This window comes from Delphinapterus leucas, chromosome 7 (genome assembly GCF_059928025.1).
Source record: "Delphinapterus leucas isolate spDelLeu-1000000601 "Yukka" chromosome 7, BTC_Dleu_Yukka2, whole genome shotgun sequence".
Lineage (NCBI taxonomy): Eukaryota > Metazoa > Chordata > Mammalia > Artiodactyla > Monodontidae > Delphinapterus > Delphinapterus leucas.
The window spans coordinates 47,101,859-47,122,528 of record NC_143135.1 but is presented as its reverse complement, the minus strand read 5'-3'; the positions used below and the strand labels follow the sequence as shown (position 1 = coordinate 47,122,528).

The following is a 20,670-nucleotide window of genomic DNA, read 5'->3' as shown; positions in this document are numbered from 1 at the left end:
GTCTTTTGTTTCTTTATCTTGCCTGATTGCTCTAGCTAGGACTTCCAGTACCATGTTGAGTAAGAGTGGTGAAAATGGGCACCACTGTGTTGTTTCTGACATTAGAAGAAAAGCTTTCCATCTTTCACCATTGAGTATGATGTCATCTGTGTTTGTTGCATATGGACTTTATTATGTTGAGGTATGTTCTTTCTATACCAAATTTGTTGAGGGTTACTGCTCCAATCTTGAACCCTGGCAGAAGCATCATCATGAATACTTATCAGACTCTTGTTCTATCATGGCTGATGTGCCTCTAGACCCCTCCGGCATTGTACTGAGGGTTTTCTGCATCCACTTTTGTCATGATTGTCACTGACAATGTTCCTTCTCAGATAAGTTAGAATTTTCTCTTCCCTTTTTGGAACACTGGCAGAAATACTACCCCATCTTTACCTTTAAAAAGTGGCTACTGATGGTACTTACTCTGTTGTTTTTCTTCTTAGTTCGTAAGAGACTCAGGAAGAAAATAATATCTTTGTGTCACACTTCCTTTTCCCCACTTCCAGGTTTCTTACCATGATAGAAGGTGACTGGAAAATCCACACAGCGTTCCTAGCAATGCCTTTTATAGTCAGACGTTCAGATTGTTCAATGAAGGAATGGTCAATTCCAAGAAGGTCTTCTCATTAGTAGGAGGAGTGACTATTCGCCCCTTGACTTCCTTTGTATCCCTTTCTCCCTCACTCCTGGACTTGGGAACTAACTCCTAAAGTGTGAAAAGTCCTTGAAGTGATTCATTTATGGACTTCCCTTACTCTGTTTCCATTTGTTCCCCATCCTCCCTTTCACCAAGATTTGAAATCCTCTCTTCTTCACCCACCACATCCATGTCCTTCAGGACTATCGATGAAACTGTTTGTAAGGTTTCTTGTTTTCCCATCCATTCTACCCTATCTATACTTCTTTCCAGTGTCTTGCAAAAACAACTCATGAAATTTGAATGGGTCTCAGCTTTCACCTTACCTCCTTGTATTTATACAATAATTTAAAGTAGACAATGTGCTTTCTCATATGTATAGGGACATTTGAGTATTGACTCACCATCATTCATTGGCCTCCTTCCCCTGCCAACAATACCTTTATTTCTCTTGGGGAATCTTTTCATTAAACCATTTCAGGTGTGCATAGCTGGGATTGACGCTATTCCCAGTTATGGAGTAGGGGCCATGAGAAGTGCATATTAGCAGCATTTCCCATTCTAGTCACCATCACAGTGTCTTGTTCGTGGCTTCACAGGTGATCCCACTACAGTGAACAATATGGGAGGGGTCCTTGAATGGGTTTTTGTGAATGAAAACCTTTGTTCCGCTGGATAACTGGTATGTTTCCCACAAGACACAGATTAGAGAAAATGTATCCCTAAGTGTTGTTGACAGCCTATTGCCTCTAGGAGGGGAGAGTTTCCTTGAGAATGGAATCTACCCTAAGGAAACAGAGATGAGAAATACAGAAAGGGAACGCAGGTCATGGTTATATAATCAGAGTTCTGGATAAAGCCAAGCCTGCAGGTTCATTCATCCCTATATTCTGCTGGGACTGAAGCAACGATCTTATTGACTATTCAAGTCAGTGTAGACTGAACACTGAGTCCTCTGGTTCTAACACATACCCTGTGAGAGTAATAACATTATCTTTATTTTAGCAGAAAAGTAATAGAGCCAGAGAAGTTACGTATTTGCTCAAAGTTACATAGCTAGTCCAGAAGTTTTAACTTCAAGTTAAAAAGCACCAACTATAAAATCATCTGAATGACTTTTTCCCACTTAAATTTTCAGTGTTACCATATTCGTACTAGAAAATATTAAACATTTTGGTAACGACATCCAGGCTTTCCACAAGGTAACTTCAATCTACTTGTCTTAATGTATTTCCTATCACTGCAGAATTTCTTTTTTTTTTTTTTTTTTTTGGCCACACCGTGTGGTTTTCGGGATCTTAGTTCTGTGACCAGGGATTGAACCTGGGCCCACGGCAGTGAAAGTGCCAAGTCCTAACCACTGGACCGCCAGGGAATTTCCTGAACTCCAGATTTGAGGAGTCACTGCCATACAGGTCCAGTTACACCACTAGCAACAGGGAGCATCCCCTAAAGTTAGGATGTAAGGAGAGAAAGGGGCCAAAAGAGAATCACAGGGAACATTAACATTTAAGTCTCAGAAGACCGCGAAGGAGTTGATCAGACACATGAGAAGAACTAGACAAGAATAGTGTCCCTGTAGTCACAGAAAATTTCAGGAAGGAAGGAATGATCAAGGTTAGCATCTCTGACCCTCCAGGAATCCTGAACCACCTTTTATATAAAAGGAGGAGCACAGTTTTCCCCAGACCTCTTATTATATTTCCTAAGAAATTTTAGCAGGAGGAAAACCTCCCAGTTGCTTTATGCAGAATAATATATGAGGAGCAATAGGGGAATAGTCCAAACCTTAGGCAAAGAGAGTCAGAAGTAGTCCTAGGAATGAGGTTCGGAGCTTCAAAAGTGACCCTAAAATGGCTCCTCAGAAATGACAGCAACAATGCAAACCCCATTTCAGAGAGGTGGACAAAAATCTTTAGCCTCTGGATTAAACAACAGAAAAGGATAAAGAGGTTATCCCCATATTATATTTAAGGACGGAAGGCCCATGGGTGGCAGTGCCTTTGTACATCTGGGGAGGGATCAAAATTTATAACCAATTTTCTGCCTCTGTACCCTGGGTCTAGTGAACTTAATTCCAGTTTTATCCATATCTGTCCACATGCTGATGTGAAAAAGACATACTAAAAGCAAGAAACAGGCAGAGTTGGGTGATCTTTGTAAGTGCCCAGCCACCTCACACATATCCGACTTCATGTATTCTCTGCCAATCACTCCCTACCTGGTAACCATGTCCCAGATGTCACTGGACAGTGCAGGCTATCGTCAAGTGTGGCATATCAACCCAATCTCAAGGCTGCCATGGATTTACTAACATAAGTTCAGTCTTTTCCTGGTAACCCTTCCCCAAATATTCCCAAGACTACCCAGAAGCGTTCACATTTTAACCTGCTACAGGATCCTCACCAGTTTATGAGTTGTACAAGGGGCCTCTTTCCTTTTAACAGTCCCAGGGAAGGCAAGGAGAGGCGGGGGATTTCAGCAGTAGTTGGAGCTATGGCAGCTGATATCTTACTCCACATGACTCATGGCTGCTGCCTGTTCTACCACCACCCTGCTCCACATAGGGCAGCCAGATTGAGCAAGTAAAAATATCGGATGCCCAGTCTGAATTTGAGTTTCAGATACACGACAAATAATCTTTTAATGTAAGGATGTCCCATGTAAAAAAAATTATTCATTGTCCATCTGAAATTCAAATTTAACTGGGCATCTTGTATTTTGTCTGATACCCTCTTCCACCTGCCACTCTCAAACCCCACTCTTTCAGAAGAGGTTCCCACAGCTGTTATCTAGGGACGGAGTTCTTTCCTTTTTTTTTTTTTTTTTTTTTTTTTGCGGTACGCGGGCCTTTTACTGTTGTGGCCTCTCCCGCTGCGGAGCACAGTCTCCGGACGCGCAGGCTCAGCGGCCATGGCTCTCGGGCCCAGCCGCTCCGCGGCATGTGGGATCTTCCCGGACCGGGGCACGAAACCGTGTCCCCTGCATCGGCAGGCGGACTCTCAACCACTGCGCCACCAGGGAAGCCCAGTTCTTTCCTTTTGACCACTGCCTTTTCTTTCCCATGGTTCACACCTCCCGCCCCCCAAAGGGAAGCTAAGTAAGGACCAGATGAGGAGAGCAGCCAAGACGGTGGAGTAGAGAGACTCAGAGCTCACCTCCTCTCGGGAGCACATCCAAATCACAATTATCTGCAGAGCAACCATCAGTGAAAAAGACTGGAACCTACCAGAAGGGATCTTCTACAGCTAAGACATAAAGAAGGAACCACAGTGAAACCAAGACCAGCGGTAGGAGGGGGAAACTCAAACAAATCAAACCCTATACCCCTCAGGTGGGCGATACACAAACTGGGGAATAATTATAGGGCAGAGGTTCTCCCACAGGAGCGAGAGTTCTGAGCCCCACGTCGGGCTCCCCAGCCCGGGGGTCTGGCACCGGGAAGATGAGCCCCCAGAGCATTTGGCTTTGAAGGCCAGCTGGGCTTAATTGCAGGAGCCCCTCAGGACCGGGGAAATAGAGACTCCACTCTCAGAGGGCGCACGCAAAAATCTCACGTGCACAGGGACCCAGGGCAAGAGCAGTAATTGATAAGAGCCTGGGCCAGACCTACCTGCTGGTCTTGGAGAGACTTCTGGAGAGGCGGGTGCTGCTCACCCTGGGAACATAGACACCGGCAGCAGCCGTATTTGGGAGCTCGTTCTACCGTGAGGAAGGCGCTGACGGCGGGCGCCATTGTGTGGGCTCCTCCCTCTCGCGTTTAGCACCAAGACGTGGCCCCGCCCAACAGCCTGCAGGTGCTGCTGGGACGCCCCAGGCCATACAACCAATGGGGCGGGGACACAGCCCCAGTCACCTGCAGACGGGCTGCCTAAAGACTAAAGAGCCCACAGCTGCCCTGTCCACCAGACGGCCAAGATCCCGCTCCACTCACCAGCCCCACCAGGAAGCCTGCACAAGCCTCAGCCACCAGGGGGCAGACACCAGAAGCAGAAAACTATGATTCCCCAACGCAGGCCAGACCCTACCCACACCCTACCCTGGGACCAGCTGGGCCCTGGCCTTTGCCCACCAGCAGGCCCATGCAACCTTCAGGACACCCCCGACCCCATACCCAACAGTGTCAGGAACAGCTTCCCACACCCACCAATGATCTGAAATGGGCCCTGGGATGCCTGGATCCTGCAGCCAGACTCCAGGAACCAGCTCTGCCTGCCAGTAGTCCCGCACTAACCCCAGGCCCTGGCTTCACCTGCCAGTGGGTGGGCAGCAGCCCCAGAATCTTCGGGACCCTGACTCTGCCCACCAGTGAGCCAGCCCTAGCCCCGGGGCCTCCTAGGGTTCCGCGACCAGCCACCTCGTGACCAGGCCCCGCTAAACAGCAGCCAGCGGCATCTGCACGAGGGAGGGCCTGGCAGCCAACCAGACTAGGGGCCAACCAAGCCCACCAGACCACCCACACAGTCAACCCGCCACAACAGAAGGACCCACACGGCCCTCTTAGGGGGCATCCCTAGAGCGTATAGCTTGGGGAATGAGAGGGGAGTGCACTGCTGGGATGCACAGGACGCCTCCTGCAGAGGGCCACTTCTCCAAGGTCGAGAAACATAACTAACCTACCGCATACATAAAAATACAAATAGCAACTTAGAATGAAGCAGCAGAGGAATATGTTTCAGACTAAGGAACAAGGTAAAACCCCAGAAGAAGAACTAAATGAAGTGGAGACAGGCAATCGCCCAGAGAAAGAGTTCAGAGTAATGATCATAAAGATGATTAAAGAACTCAAAGGGAGAACAGATGCACAGAGTAAGAAATTAGAAGTTTTTAACAAAGAGTTAGAAAATATAGAGAACAACCAAATAGAGATGAAGAATACAATAACTGAAATGAAAAATGCACTAGAAAGAATCAATAACAAACTAAATGATACAGAAGATCAGTGAGCTGAAAGACAGAAATCACTGCTACTGAATAGAAAAGGAAACATAAATAAATAAAAGGACCAGATGAGCCCAGCTTCTCTCTGCACCTGGAATCACTACTCCTTCCAGCCACCAGGTCCCGTAGCCTGGTTGGGCCCATTCTTCAAGACTTCTACACATGGGGATCGCATTGGTTCTCCCTCTTACCCAGCCCTCTCAGGGTACCGCAGTCCATCAGACACACGTTATCTGTATACAGTATGATATATTATTTTGTCTACTCAGAACCCTTTCCTTTGGAGATCCACTCTTCCATTCCCTGTGTTTCAGGAGGTGCTGGTCCTTTCTTACTCAGCCCTTGGAATGTGGCCTAGGCCATGAGATTCACCCAAGCCAGAGAAGTTCATCTTCCAGACCAAAGAGATTGTTCAAGACTTGACACCTGCTCAGGGTCAGGTCAGAATCCTTCCCCAATTTCCCTGTGGGAGATAAAGACTATTCCCTCCCTATGGGATTATTGGCTGTAAGGGTGGTTTATGTTGACTCCTCTTATGGCCATCTTCTCTGACACATAAGGGTCACTCTCCGAAATAAGAGCAAAAGGCAACTATAGAAAGAGCAACAGAGGGGAGAGAGTGGAAGCCCAGATGACATTGTTAGAAAGAGCCAGACAGACCTAACTAGAAATCAGCTTAAAAAAAAAGAAAAAAAAAGAGAATATAGTTGGTCATTTAATTTTTGCTTAATCGTGTTTGATTTGAATGTGAATCCTAAGTGAAATAACATGTCTAAACATCAACTGGATATTACATCCACGTTTTTTTAAACAGACCTCCTTGGCCCCATGAAAATCCAGCAATGTGGCTGGGCACCTGTTTCGCTGTTCACAAAAAAATCTCTATGATACTCAGGAGTTGGTCAGCTGGGAGCATTCAGGCTCTCTAGGGGACAACACAGCCTAGCTCAGTAGGTTCCACCAGCCTCTTCAGTAACCCAGTACAAATTGCTCTTTAATTTAGTACATGGGCAGACATGCAGTTTCTTACACAGATTCTGTATATACACACAATCTACGTGCTCAACAGGCTACGTATATAATTATCAAATGTGGAGACACCAAACTTCCTGTGTGAAGAAGAGTTCATAATAATTAGTGTCATGGGGTCCCAAGTTGATCAGTCAAGGCTGAGTTACCTTGGATTCAGGTATCTGGGCACGTCCAGCAGATTTCTGGAATTGGTACACGTGGAATCAACTTGTGAGAAGTCATGACAACAATAAAACTGTGTGAAAAACAAAAAGAGGGGTGTCTGTAACCTTCCTGTTACAGGAAGGGGCACTGAGGGTCTGAGGCAGCATCAGCCTTCTGCAGCAACTGCTGGGTGAGGGTAGGTTTGCGGTGCCTGCACAGTCCTTGAGGACCTCTACACAGTGGGCTGAGGTGTGGGAGCTAAGAGAGCTCCCTGAGGAACCCCAGAAACTGATGGGGCTCCTGACTGACCTTCAATTTCCTCATCTGTAAAATGAGGGCTGGGAACTGACCACACCTACATCTAGAATTCCTTTTTTCTTCTTTTCTCTACAGAGGGAACCAAAGCAGAAAAAAGGGATTATGAGTTAGCACTTAGAACTGACTGACATTTCCAGAAAGAAAAGTCAGTTAACGGCACCTCTGGGGACAGTCATGACATGTTATTAGCATGGAGCTAAATCGAATCACATTAGAGCTTCCAAGACTAGAGGTCTGTGACAAGCCATGGTTCATTCCCAACATGGAAAATTGAGGAGTTTCTAGAAAGATGGGAAGCTACTGTTTAAGCAGCAATAAGTCACAAATACAGAGTCAAATGGACATTCCATTATACCACAGTACAATACTTCTTTTATTTATTTATTTATTTATTTTTGGCTGCGTTGGGTCTTCATTGCTGCACATGGGCTTTCTCTAGTTGCAGTGAGCAGGGGCTACTCTTCTTTGTGGTGTACGGGCCTCTCATTGCGGTGGCCTCTCTTGTTTCGGAGCACCGGCTCTAGGCGCGCGGGCTTCAGTAGTTGTGGCTCACGAGCTCTAGAGCACAGGCTCAGTAGTTGTGGCGCACGGGCCTCGTTGCTCCACGGCATGTGGGATCTTCCCGGACCAGGGATCAAACCCGTGTCCCCTGCACTGGCAGGCGGATTCCTAACCACTGCGCCACGAGGGAAGCCCAATACTTGTTTTAGATGTTAGCACTGATATGCTTCACATTTTCCAATATTGTGGAATGAGCACAGTTCACATTTTATTATATCAGGGAGTTTATTTCACAGGAAAGAGTCAAATGTCAGAATCACATGCTTGGTCACTGACATTAACATATAAGAGGAGCTACTGAAATAAGACTCTGCACTATCGAAACAGCCTGGAGTGGGGGGATGGGTGCTAAATAAGTGAATTTGAGCCATTGATGGCAAAAGTGGTTGTTCCTAAGGGCTCATTCCACACGGCCTTTCCCCATGTCCTATGTTCCAAGTCTTCTGATCCCCTATTATCTAATCTCTTTCTTTTTGCTCCTCTGTCCTTATACCCCTTCCAGTATGCATTAGTCTAATCTCACATCTCTCCATTCCTTCCTACTCTCTGTCTTCCCCCATCCTCCTGTCCCTCCACCCCACCATTCTCCTGACCCTTCATCTCTACTGTCCCCACTTCTCTGCCCCACGTCCTGTTGCTCCTAATCTCCTTGTCTCTAGTTCCTCTGTCCCTCTGCCTTTTCCATTAGACGTTGACTTTTGGATCCCTGCTCTATTACTTTTGCCCACAATTGGACATTTTTTCTCCTTTCTGTTGTCAATGAAAATTGACAATCAAGTTAAGCCAAACTGAAGCTTATAACCCACGAGACAGGCTCTCAGAAGCTCTGAGAACTGTTCCACATGTTAGAAGTCGAAGGCACAGTCATAGATTTTTGAGACAAAGGATCGTACATCAAAATGACATACTGATATTCTACATAAAGTTCACCAAAGATAAGTAGTTCAGGTAAGCATGTACAAAGCGAGTGGTAAGCCACCATGACCCACATACGAGTTGGGAAAGAAAGCGAATCTTTTAAGAAGTTACATTGCTAGCATCAGAAGAAAGGGAAAGAAATGATCTTTTGAGCAGGCAGTTGAGGAGCTCTGGTTAACATGTAATGCAGATTCACACCACACGTCAGGGAGGGAGGGAGGAGGTCCAAACGGGCAGAGAGAATTTTATGTTTAAATGTTCTCGTCCTGCCTTAAAGTATAAATTTTATTTCATCACTGTCCATTACTCAAGCTGGTTTTGACAGAAAATGAGTTCCTTCTATGGAATTTCTTTTCACTGAAAATGTTCCATCTTAAACGATACATCACTCATCTGAACACCCTTTATCAAACCCTTTACTTTAGTTTCATACAGGGAGAATTCCAAATCCCAAGTCCTGAAATGCTTTATAGAATCCATTCGTTCTTTGAGGCATTTCAGATCCTGCTTTATCGAGGGAGAAATTTTGAGGCAGATCTTTAGCTCCCAGGTCGAGGAGCCCTCTTTTTTCGATATGTCCAATAAAAACTGCATTCTGAGGGCCATCGCCTCACCCCCTGTCTGCTTCTTTTCATCTAGCAGCCTATTCACTTCTCTGCAGCACTCCCTCCCCCCCGCCAGCTGGCTCCGGTCCTCTTCCACCAGGTAGGACATGGCATGAAAAAATTCCTATAAGCCAATGCGGTAAAAGCTGTGCTTCTTGATGTCAAGTCCCTCTTGGTAGCTGTTGCTGCTCACGAAAGCAGCAAGGCTGAGCCCATCTAAACTGTGCTTCCTGACGTCACCTTCTTCAAACACAATGCCCTCAGCTGCCAAGGGGCACAGTCCCTCAGGACCTTGTCCCGGGTAAGCTCAGAGCAGACCCCAGGGGCACTGTGGGGCAGGAAGGTGGAGATGTAGGCCATGAAGATGTCAGTACAATTACCGGGCATCTCCAAGACCTCTCTGCCTCGCTCTATCTGCCCCTTCAGCCAGGAGCAGACCATGCAGCAAATGCCTGGAACCTGACATGCTTTGTTAGAGAACATCATTTCTTTGTACAATGTCAAGGGCATTTCTGGCTTGCTCCTTATCTGTGAAGTAGGAGTTGAAATACCTCCTCCTCTCAGGGTTCTCTGAGGATGTGGACATGGGGTGGTTCTCTCAGCAAGGACTCCAGATTTCACAAAGCCAGCACCCAGGTGGTGACGAGAAGGGCGGACCTGGGAGCATTAGCATTCCTCCCCAACAGAAGGTGCAGCACATCCTCCGTGGGACTGGACCTCGGCCTCTTCAACCTCTCTGCAAAGGGCCCCTCTGCAGCTCATCACAGTCATCCAGGATGAACAGGAGCCACTCCAGCTGCCTCAGAGTCTCTATGATGGGCCCTTGATTTTCCCCACAACGCCAGAAGAGGAGCTGGTCCAGTCTGCCCTCCGGCAGCAGGACCACTTCTCTGCAGCTCACATAAAAGACATCATCCAACTGGCCCGGATACAGGGTGCCAGTGGTCCAGTCCAGCACTATTTTCTGGCCAGTGTTGTCTTTCCCATGCCAGCCGACCCCTGTAGCACCACTGTGGGTGGGACCTGGGAGGACTTTCCCCCTGGATCTAATAGAACCTCCACTGTAACAGAGTCACAGTGGGCTGGGGCAGACAGGCAGATGACGCTGGGCTCCCTGAGCTGGGCGTGGCCACCAGGAGCAGCTGGTTGTAGCCGCCCTGATGCCCCCTTCTTGCCGCTCCTCTAGGCCGTGCACATGCTCTCGGTACATTTCTCCATAATCTGCACTATACAAGTGAGGTATTAGGGGTGAGATGGGAATAAAAAGAGACAGACCTCGGCCTCTGCTCTTTGGTTTCATCTTCTGTGCCCCAGAACTTGTATCTCTCTGAAAGTTATACTTCTAGGGGCATGGGGAGGGACCGCTGCTCGTGTGTATGAGGGTGTGTATGCATGTGTGATGTGCACGTGCCCATCTGTACGAGTGTGTGAGGGTATGTTCTGTGGGGGGGGTGGTGTCCGTGGGGTGTGAGTGAATGCTTATTTCCCCATGTGCTCACGGGAGTGTGCTATGGACGCTTGTGTATTTTTGTGTGGGGAAGGCGTGTCAGTGTGCAATGGCACGTGTGTTTGTAAGAATACGTATACATGCAAAAGTCACCGCGTGTGTGAATGTCTGAGTGTTCATGTGAAGTGTCCCCATGTGAGATGGTGAGGACAGAGAGAGAGGAGAAAGGAAAGGGAAACTGGAGAACGGCGAAGTCACAGGAACCTTTTCCTGGTAAAGATCAAGCCAGGTGCTAAAGATGAACCAGCTCCTGACTCTGAGTCAGCCTAAATTGTCCCCATTTCAATCCTACTGTTCCCCTTGCTACTGCCTTAAATGTCTCCTTTCCTTCCCAGGCAGTTTCCTTGAGAGAGTAGCCAGTACTCACTACCATGAGTCAACCTGATCATTCTCTCACTCCCAAATTCTGGTTTCCATGCCCACCCCCTCCCCGCAGTTCCACTGGCACTGCTCTACCAGGGTTGGTAAAGATCCAAGTCATCAAATTCAAGGCTCGCTTTTCAATCCTTTCTGGATACGCTGTTTACCTGAGTTTGGAGAAATGAAAAGAAAGAATGCGTGCCCACCCAGAGTACTGACAGGGGAGCAGGATCATGTGAATTCTAACTAGAAAAGGTAGATCCAAGAAGAAAGCAGCTCTTGGGCATGAGAGTCAGGGCTACGTAATCCAACTTCACCCATCCACCTTGCCGGCTGGATGCTGGCACTTGACCCAGCCAAGGGAGTGGACAAGTTCCTGACGGACAGATGTTATCATCCTCACCACACCAAGAAGGAAACTGAGGCTCAGGGAAAACAAACAAACAAACCTATAGATTGCCCAAAGTTACACAGGAAGTTAGGGTCGGAGCTCCTTCCACACGTAGTAATGGGCATAGCAACCTTGTAATACTAATAACTAATGTACTTCTGGCATATGCTAAGAACTTTACAGAGCATCACCTCATTTAATCCTCTCCCATAGTACAGACAAGTATCTCCACCAGATCACTCCACACTTCTGCTTGCATGTCTAATCGACATCTCAAGGGTGACACATCCCAAAGTGAGCTTGGGATCTTTTCCCCAAAACCTGCTCCACTTGTAGGTTTCACCATCTCAATTGACAACAGCCTCTTCATACTAGTCGCTCAACACAAAAAATTGGAGTCATCCTTGACTCCTCTCACACCTCACATAAAATTTCTCAGAAAGTCCTATTGCCTCTACCCTCAAAATATGTCCATCATTTCCCTACTTCTCATCGCTTCCACTGCTGCTGTCCTGGTCCCAGCCACCCTCATTTTTCATTTAGATTACCTGGTAATCTAACGTGTCTCTCTGCTCTTTCTCTCTCACCTCACTCTGCCCAGTAACTACTCCCCCTTTCTATTCTTCTCAAAGCAGCCAGTGTGATTCTTTTAAAACTAAGACAGAGCATGACCCTCCCGGCTCAAAACTCCATCTGACTCAGACTAATACTCAAAGTCCTTACATGGCCTGGGAAGTCCTTAATGATCTGCTCCCCAAGCCCTATGGAGAGGTCCATGTCCTGCTACTCCCCGCCTTGATCCTAACACTCCAGCCATGAAATAGCCTCAAACACACCAGGCCTGCTCCTGCCTTAAGGCCTTTGCACTCTGTTCCCTCTACCTGGAGGCTCTTCCCCCCAATAATGGTCATACCCCTCGTCTCCTTTAAATCCACTCAAATCTCACATTCCCATTTTGACCTGCTCTAACTCCTCACAACTCCTGATTTCCTCCTTATTTTCAGCTAATTTTTCCTTTTTCATAGCACTTATCACCTAATACATTCTATAATGTACTTATTTGTCTCTCTCCAGTAGAATGTATACTTTTCAAGGACAGTGATCTTTGTTTTGTTCACTGATATATCCCAAAGCTCCAAAAGAGCATCTGGCACATATTCAAATTGTTGAATGAATGACTCACTGCGTTGACACCTTAGGATGCTGTCAAGAACAAAGTCCTTTAAAAGGTACCTTGATGTCGATTATCCCATTGAAGTACCAATTGAGACCCTTGCGCCGCTCTCTGGCTCCATCTGGTGGCAGCTGTTTCTCTCCTCTCAGTGAGGTTCCAAGTTTACTCGGAACTACTTAGCTCGTTTCTCACTGAGTGCGCATCGGACCGAAATCAAAGAGCACAAACTCAGTGCAGAAAATTGTAGCCGTGAGTAGCATCATCAGAAACCAATAAGCACAAAGATCTAGTTCACGTGGTGCAGGTTCAGCGTATAGTGCTCCTAATCTTTGTCAACTCACTCCCTTCCGCGCCTGGCTCCTTCCTTCTCGACAAGATGGCCACACCGGCGGTACCGCCGAGCACGCCTCCCGCCACCCCAACCGAAACCCCGGCTGCGGCCTCAGACCCGGCCCCGGCTCCAGCCCCAGCCTCAGTCTCGGCGCCGGCTCCAGCGCCGGTTCCAGCTGCAACGGCGGCTCCAGCCTCATCCTCAGACCCGGCGGCAGCAGCGGCTACGACCGCGGCTCCGGGCCAGACCCCGGCCTCAGCGCCAGCCCCAGCGCAGGCCCCGGCACAGTCGCTGCCTGGTCCGGCTCTCCCAGGCCCCTTCCCTGGCGGTCGCGTGGTCCGGCTGCACCCGGTCATTTTGGCCTCCATCGTGGACAGCTACGAGCGACGCAACGAGGGCGCTGCCCGAGTCATCGGGACCCTGCTGGGTGAGTGGTCAGAGAAAATTGACGTTCTCTTCTACTTCCCACCTCCCGTTTATCTTGTTCCCCTCACTTCCCACCCCCATTGTAGTTAGTTATTGAATAAATAGTGTGTGCCAAGTGATTTACATTTTATCTTTAGTCTTCCCAGTAGCATTTCACGTCAAGTATAACTAGTTCCAGTCTACGAAAAATGAATTCAAACTCTGACTAGGACGTCAAAAACCTTTGACTCCCTAAGCCCAGTGACCACGTTTTCCCCCCTTATCTACTGGTAAATGTCTTTATTTTCCAGGTGTTAAAAGAGAAGTTTTTCCTAACCACTTGGCATTGGAGTGGGGACACCTGTAAAAAGATATCCCTCTCACCAAGTAGACCGGTTTGGCAGGAACCCATTTAGGGTTTCAGTAATGTTCTGCTTTCCTAAACGTCTAAGCCTGAGCCTCTGTTTCTCAGTCTCCCTAATATTAGTCCCCAGTGAGATATGGACCCCGTTCCCCCAGTGCAGTCTCCGATTCTCCATTTGGACACAGACAATTGTATCATCTATTATTTGTATTAACATGCACATGGAGAAATAACCTTTTCCCTGCCCATGTTCCAAATTTGGGAAATGGATATTTCATGTTACAGTAAAACTGAGAAGCCGTAAAGAGGGATTTCTGACAATATATCCCTTTCTCTGGGGACTGCTGGTCCCATCCGTTTAATTTGCACTGCATCTTGGTCACAGAATTTGGACACTTCTGTGAATCCAATTTAGTCACATGTTTCTTTTTCTTACCCTTGAACGTGTAATAGTTTCCATCGTAGGAGACAATTGGTGTGTTGCGAAGAGGATGACAGTTGTCGGCAGGCTCCAGCACATATTAGCTAAGTCTTTCCTTCAGGGCCTCCTTTAGATTTAGTCTGTGAGCACTAAGTTATCACAGAAGGCGTCTAACTGTGCTGGCACAGACTAGGTACAAAACAGCTGTTGGTTGCCATCTTCCACCACATCAGGCACCCTCCTGACACAGACACACATTGTCTCCCTCTTTATCTTTGAGGGTGTAGCATTTTACAGAAACTTCAGTTGATCCATTATCTTTCAAGCATTGCCATAGTTGGCTCAGATCAAGCCTTTGTATTCTCTTTGCCTCTTCTCCCTTATTTTATCCTTTAAGTTTCACTCATCTTCCAGGTTCCCAGGAAGAGTTTTCACTGTCAGTCCTTCATCCCATATCCCCACCCTCACCCCTGTTCTTAACCTTCCAAAGTATGCCATCATTCTGTGACTGCCCTGCTTTGAGCTTCTGTAGTAAATGGTTCTTGCGTCACTGACTTGGCACTCGATAAATACTAGCTTGCTCTTTCAGCTGCACTGTCAAATTTTCCAAACTCACTAGAGCTGTTTAACGAAATAAACAATTTTCCACCCTAGGTTTGTGCTAAGTGCCCCCAAATATTAGTGACCCTAGTTAGAACAACTGTAGTCTAGATTTTTCAGATCCTCTTTCAGAATGGAGTCATGGTACAAGGCTAGGTGTTACAGAGGCATTGCTTACTGAAGAATGAAGCATAGATTCTGCTTGCTAGGAACTTAGACATTTTCAGTTAGAAATCAATTCACGAGACATTCCATTTGGTTAAAATGAAATCAGTGGTGCCTTTTATGTACCATAAAACAATCAGGTACTTAGAATTCAAAGTTTGATCAAACAAGCTCTATCTACTCTTAACCTTAAATTCAAGATGAAGATATACTCCCATAGGCAAATAATTAGAATATAATGTGATAAATGCTCTAGCACAAGAGTGTTATGGTGGCATGCAAATATAGAAGACTTAACTATTTCAGATGCTCGAAGTGGTCAAGTCTGTTGACAAGAGGTCAAATAGGATAAAGAGTATGTATCCACACTCCTGTATATAAAATGAAGAACAAGGGCTTGCTGTATAGCACAGGGAACTGTACTCAGTATATATTTTTTTTAATTTATTATTTGTTTGTTTATTTATGGCTGCATCGGGTCTTCGTTGCAGCGCGCGGGGTTTCTCTAGTTGTGGCAAGCGGGGGCTACTCTTCGTTGCGGTGTGTGGGCTTCTCATTGCAGTGGCTTCTCTTGTTACGGAGCACCGGCTCTAGACGCGAGGGCTTCAGTAGCTGTGTCTCTTGGGCTTTAGAGCGCAGGCTCACTAGTTGTGGCACACGGGCTTAGTTGCTCCACGGCATGTGGGATCTTCCTGGACCAGGGCTCGAACCCATGTCCCCTGCATTGGCAGGCAGATTCTTAACCACTGTGCCAGCAGGGAAGTCCTCAATATCTTGTAATAACAAAATGGAAAAGGATCTGAAAAAGAATGTATATGTGTGGTGTATGTGTATACATACATAACTGAATCACTTTTCTGTACACATGTAACATTGTAAATCAACTACTTAAATTAAAAAAAAGAAGTATTTATCCATTTGGTTTGGGGGCATAGTTTCAGCTAAGGGGGCAGAAACCATAGTGAAGTAGAATTAAACAGACGCTGATGGGTATAGGCAACATTTGTGGTCTGTGGTGGAGAGGGAAGCACTTGAAGCCTGGGTGGGCAGGCCAGTAGATGAGAAAAAAAATGGAGAGGTCAAGGGGCCAGCAGTTTTAGTGAGGACAAGAAACAAATGTAGCTGGAGTAAAAGTATCATCAGAACTAGAAGAATAAAAGTTTGTGGTATGATGTTTAAGGTTCACAGGGAGAAGGTTTCTGGTTGATGGTAGGGTTAAGGTTATGACTGTGGGACCATGGCTGAAGGGAGGTACAGGGGAAGCTCCCTAAGATTGAGCTCTCAGGATAGGCTACTATATATGTGGTCTCTGTAGACATGATTAGAATCTTCCAGGGAGCTCTGCAGATGAAATTATATTAAGGAGAAAGTCTGGAGGCTGAAAAATGAAGGTCACAGAGTGAAGATCTGGAGTAGGGCTGGTAGCAGGAAGTGACAGACAGGCAAAAGGAGACCTTGCGAAGTAAGAACAGACCCTGTTTGCTGACAGTTAAGGAAGAGAGTTGGAGATTGCCCCAGAGTTTCACTTCTCTGGAAGATCCTGGTTCCATTGGTGCTCGTGGCTGAACTTGGAGCTTCTGAGCCCAGTTTGGGTTTTTGTTTCCCTGACTTTGAGGAGACCTCTTGAAAGCATTTGGGACAGTTGGGAGCCCAAGGTTTTATAACACATGGACAATACTCTCTCACAGGAACCGTTGACAAGCACTCAGTGGAAGTCACCAACTGCTTTTCAGTGCCGCACAATGAGTCAGAAGATGAGGTGAGTGGGAATTTGAGACCCCCGTGCGGTCTGTAGCTACTCATTTGCTGGACTCTTTGTGAGGCCCCTCCTGCGCCACAGTGTGTTGTGCTCATAACTAGAGCTGCAGTTAAAGAGCTTCGTTCCATTTGTACACATTTCCCGGGCCTCTTCTGTCTGTTGGGAGTGGCCTCTTGTCCTGTTTATCCATTTGCTGTGGACTCTTGGCTTCTTAGCTTCCGTTCCTGCCTTCCTTCTCAGGTGGCTGTTGACATGGAATTTGCTAAGAACATGTATGAATTGCACAAGAAAGTCTCTCCAAATGAGCTCATCCTGGGCTGGTAAGTTGGGACGAGGGGATGGAAAGTCTCAGTGGTTGAGTGCCAACATCTTTTGTCACCTGACTAGGTATCGTACACCCTCTTTTGGAGACAGAGTATTGAAAGTGTATTATCTCAAGGAGCTATGAGTTCAGTGTGTTTTGCTGGCGGTTCTGATCCTGTGAGGCCAAGAATACTTATTTTGGACTGCAGCTTTTACTGAGCAAGTCTTTTTTGCCTTGCTGGTGACTTAGAATTTTCAAGAGCTCTAAGGCAGCCCTTATTTGATGTGATACAATTTTCAGTGTGCGTATTTTTTTGGCATGTGTTGTCCCTGGGGGTATAACTACACCCCGACTAGGGGTGTTGGGTGCCTAGAGACACCCATGCCACCATCCTGTTTGGTATTGATGTCGCACGTAGACATGAGTCCACAACTGTGTTCCATTTTCCAGGTATGCTACGGGCCATGACATCACAGAGCACTCCGTGCTGATCCATGAGTACTACAGCCGGGAAGCCCCCAACCCCATTCACCTCACAGTGGACACGAGCCTACAGAACGGCCGCATGAGCATTAAGGCCTACGTCAGGTGACCAGAGTCTTGGGCAACAAGGGCATGAAAAGCTACCTCGTTCATACTGTGTCTGGGTGCCACCCCCGCCTCCACCCGCCGCAGGTGTCATCCTTCAGTGTGCAGCTCGCTGCCTAAGGAAGCCCCTTCCTCACTTTCAGGAGTTATCACTGGAGAGATTTTATTCTGAAACAAACTCTGTCCCTGAAATTTCCACTCACTGATCCTTGCCTACCCAGATTTGTGCTCATTGCTCATAACCAACTTCAAAGGGCAGCCCTTTAGGTATTTGAGCAAGCTCGTTTTTCCTGTCATCTTTTCTAGAAGTTAACTGTTACACAACTCCTACAGCCGATCCTCACACAGTGTTCTGGCCATGATTTCTTCTCCACATTCACTGATTTTCTGAGTTGCCCTTCAGTTTGTCATTATCACTAAAACTGTGCATAGGACACAGGGCGGTACAGATTAAAGAATGGCTGTCCTTGTTTGGAACATGTCTATTAACCGGGGATAGAGTACAGTTTGGATGACAGTAACATTACCCTGTTGGCACATTAAGCAGCTAGAATGCTGGTTGATGGGAGATATCGGGAAAGGCTCTAGAGGCATGCCGAAGAAGGGGCGGCTGTAGGCCTTGGAAGGATTATATTTTCTGCTTAGAATGAAGCCCTTTGTTAGCACATCTCTTACTTTAACTTTGTGCCATTTTTGTGTCTGACACTGAGATGACCAGTTACCTATTATGTGGTAGGACAAAGATGGTGGCTGTCAAGTCCTCATGGGCCAGTTGGTTACCACGAACCTCTAGCTGTTGCCTGATTCCTTAGCCTTTCCAGGTATTTCAGACTCCTCAAGATGCAGTGAAGGTATAGTCGACACAGTAAAGGCAGTCACCTTTGCTAAGATTACTTACAGCGCCCAGTCTGACCTTGATGGGCCGGAGTCGACTCTTTTTTTTTCAGTACTGTTGAGGAACTCGGTCCCAGAGAAGACCTGTCCTGTCACTTCTTTCTGTGAGGAAGGATGTCTAGGCAGCTAGTTCCACAGGGAAATCCAGTGTCCTGTCCTCAACACTGAGATTTCAGTGTGTGAAGTAATTCTCTATAAAGGGTCCAGGCCCAGTCCAAAAGCTGAGTCCCTTCTCTCAGGCCAAGGGTTTGGTGTGTGGAATGAGCTAAGGGAAGAAAGCGACTTGTTCCCTTTAGCCCTCTGGGCTTCAAGTGGCCCAGCTTTCTGCTTTCAGAACCGTGGAAGCCATACTCTTGGTATGACTGCTTTCCCAGCCTGAACTAGACATGAAAGTCCCTCCCAGGTCCATCTGTTAACCTTGGCTTTTCTCTCCCCAGCACTTTAATGGGTGTTCCTGGGAGGACCATGGGGGTGATGTTCACCCCTCTGACAGTGAAATACGCATATTATGACACTGAACGCATTGGAGGTGAGTGACTTGCCCATACCCGCTTTCTAGGTCTTGGGCATTTTTCAGGGGAGGGTGTCTCTGTTCTGTAACAAGGATGGAGGGCCTTGAGTGTGTTAAGAGGAATGGTTGTTGTAAGGTTTGTGATGACTAGAAGTCATTCTTCTATAGAAATGGGACTCAAGGAATTATTTGTGAAATTGTTAGAGGTGGGAAGTCATCAGCACCAGAGGCTACACGGCCATTCATATGAGACCAGCACCAGTGATTAGCATACTGGGTGTAGGAGTTGAACTCTTTCCGGAGAAAGAAAAGCTAATAAGGGCAGGGCAGGGGGGTTTGGGGAGGCTGACTCAGTCCAAAGGGAGGTGGTTAGAGATCTCTTTCCTGTTGGGATGACTGAATTCTCTGTGTCACTCCTACCCCCAACCCACTCCCACAGTTGACCTGATCATGAAGACCTGTTTTAGCCCCAACCGGGTAATCGGCCTCTCCAGTGACTTGCAGCAAGTGGGAGGGGCATCGGCCCGCATCCAGGATGCCCTCAGCACAGTGTTGCAGTATGCGGAGGACGTGCTGGTGAGCAGCGGAGGGAAAAGGAAGGAGGAGGGCATGATCTCCACTCTGAGATGGCTGGGGATGTGCTGGTGAAGTGACGGTCTCGGTGGTGAGAATTAACTGTTCCTCGTTGACTCTTTGGTGCTCAGTCTGGAAAGGTGTCAGCTGACAATACCGTGGGCCGCTTCTTGATGAGTCTGGTTAACCAAGTACCCAAAATAGTTCCTGAGGACTTCGAGACCATGCTCAACAGCAACATCAATGTGAGTGCCATCCCTGGGCTTCTGGGAGCCTGTGCCTTCCCCCACCTCAGCCGTACACCTGTGGAGGGGGTTGGGAAAGGTGACCTGGAGGGGATAGAGGAGTCCAGGCTCGGGGGAAGAGAGCACAGGTGCTCAGAGATGCCCCTCCTGCTGTTTCCTTGCTTCCTGTGGCTCAGGTGTATCAGTGGAGATGAGAAAGTGTTCTCGGGCATTTCTTTCCTGCCTTCCACCTCCACTCTTGCTCAGCCTCTCCCAGCTCTTGTTTCCCCAGGACTGCCCTCACCCAGTGTCCATCGTACAGCTGGCCAAGACCAGCCTCTCTGCTCACTCTTTACCCAGCCCCTCACTCATCCTGGATTCCTTCTATTCCAGGACCTGCTGATGGTGACCTACCTGGCCAATCTCACGCAGTCACAAATTGCCCTCAATGAGAAACTTGTGAACCTGTGAATGGTCCGCAAGCAGCCCTCCTACCAGGCTGGGCCCCAGCCAACCCTGGGACTCAGAGTGGAGTGAAGGAGAAATGGTTTCTCTGTGGTTTGAGTCACACTGAGTCAGACAACTGCTTGTGACTGTAAATAAACATAGCCTACCTTTTGTAAATGAATTCCATATTATGTGAGTTTACCTCTGGGTGGAAGGGAGAAGACAGTTCTGGAGCTCACACGGAAACCAGGAAGTGAGTACCCTGGTGGAAATTGGTTGTGTGTGTGGCCTCACTCGTCTTCAGTAGTCGCACCCACAGCCCTAGCTGCTTTAGCTGCTTCTGACCTGAGACCAGGTGGTACAGGGACACTTGCTCCCCGCTCTTTTGCCTACGTTCAGAGCAAACTATCTCCCCCAAAAATGATTTTTACCACTTTTCTTCCATAGCATCTTA

The 20,670-nt window shown here is 47.4% G+C and overlaps 2 protein-coding genes across 2 annotated transcripts; one reads left to right on the top strand and one right to left on the bottom strand.

Annotated features, from left to right (window-relative positions):
• Nucleotides 1-7,410: 7,410 nt before the first annotated feature.
• Nucleotides 7,411-10,563, bottom strand: NLRP10 (NLR family pyrin domain containing 10). Its single transcript, XM_022563233.2, is given in 10 exon segments — nt 7,411-8,425; nt 8,891-8,955; nt 8,957-9,480; nt 9,483-9,672; nt 9,674-9,770; nt 9,772-9,944; nt 9,947-10,158; nt 10,161-10,280; nt 10,283-10,357; nt 10,360-10,563. Coding segments are annotated over 10 exon segments (1,743 nt in total). The 5' UTR covers nt 10,499-10,563; the 3' UTR covers nt 7,411-8,277.
• A 2,416-nt stretch (nt 10,564-12,979) lies between these two features.
• On the top strand, nt 12,980-20,397 carry EIF3F (eukaryotic translation initiation factor 3 subunit F). Its single transcript, XM_022563189.3, has 8 exons — nt 12,980-13,388; nt 16,605-16,675; nt 16,916-16,995; nt 17,430-17,567; nt 18,899-18,990; nt 19,412-19,548; nt 19,677-19,790; nt 20,163-20,397. Exons 1-8 carry the CDS (start codon nt 13,007-13,009, stop codon nt 20,238-20,240), a joined length of 1,092 nt encoding a protein of 363 aa, XP_022418897.1. The 5' UTR covers nt 12,980-13,006; the 3' UTR covers nt 20,241-20,397.
• Nucleotides 20,398-20,670: the final 273 nt, after the last annotated feature.

Coding starts and splice junctions, on each gene's coding strand:
- EIF3F (XM_022563189.3), top strand. CDS start 13,007: ATGGCCACACCGGCGGTACCGCCGAGCACGCCTCCCGCCACCCCAACC. Junction 16,676..16,915: donor ACAATGAGTCAGAAGATGAG/GTGAGTGGGAAT, acceptor CTTCCTTCTCAG/GTGGCTGTTGACATGGAATT. Junction 17,568..18,898: donor AGCATTAAGGCCTACGTCAG/GTGACCAGAGTC, acceptor TTCTCTCCCCAG/CACTTTAATGGGTGTTCCTG.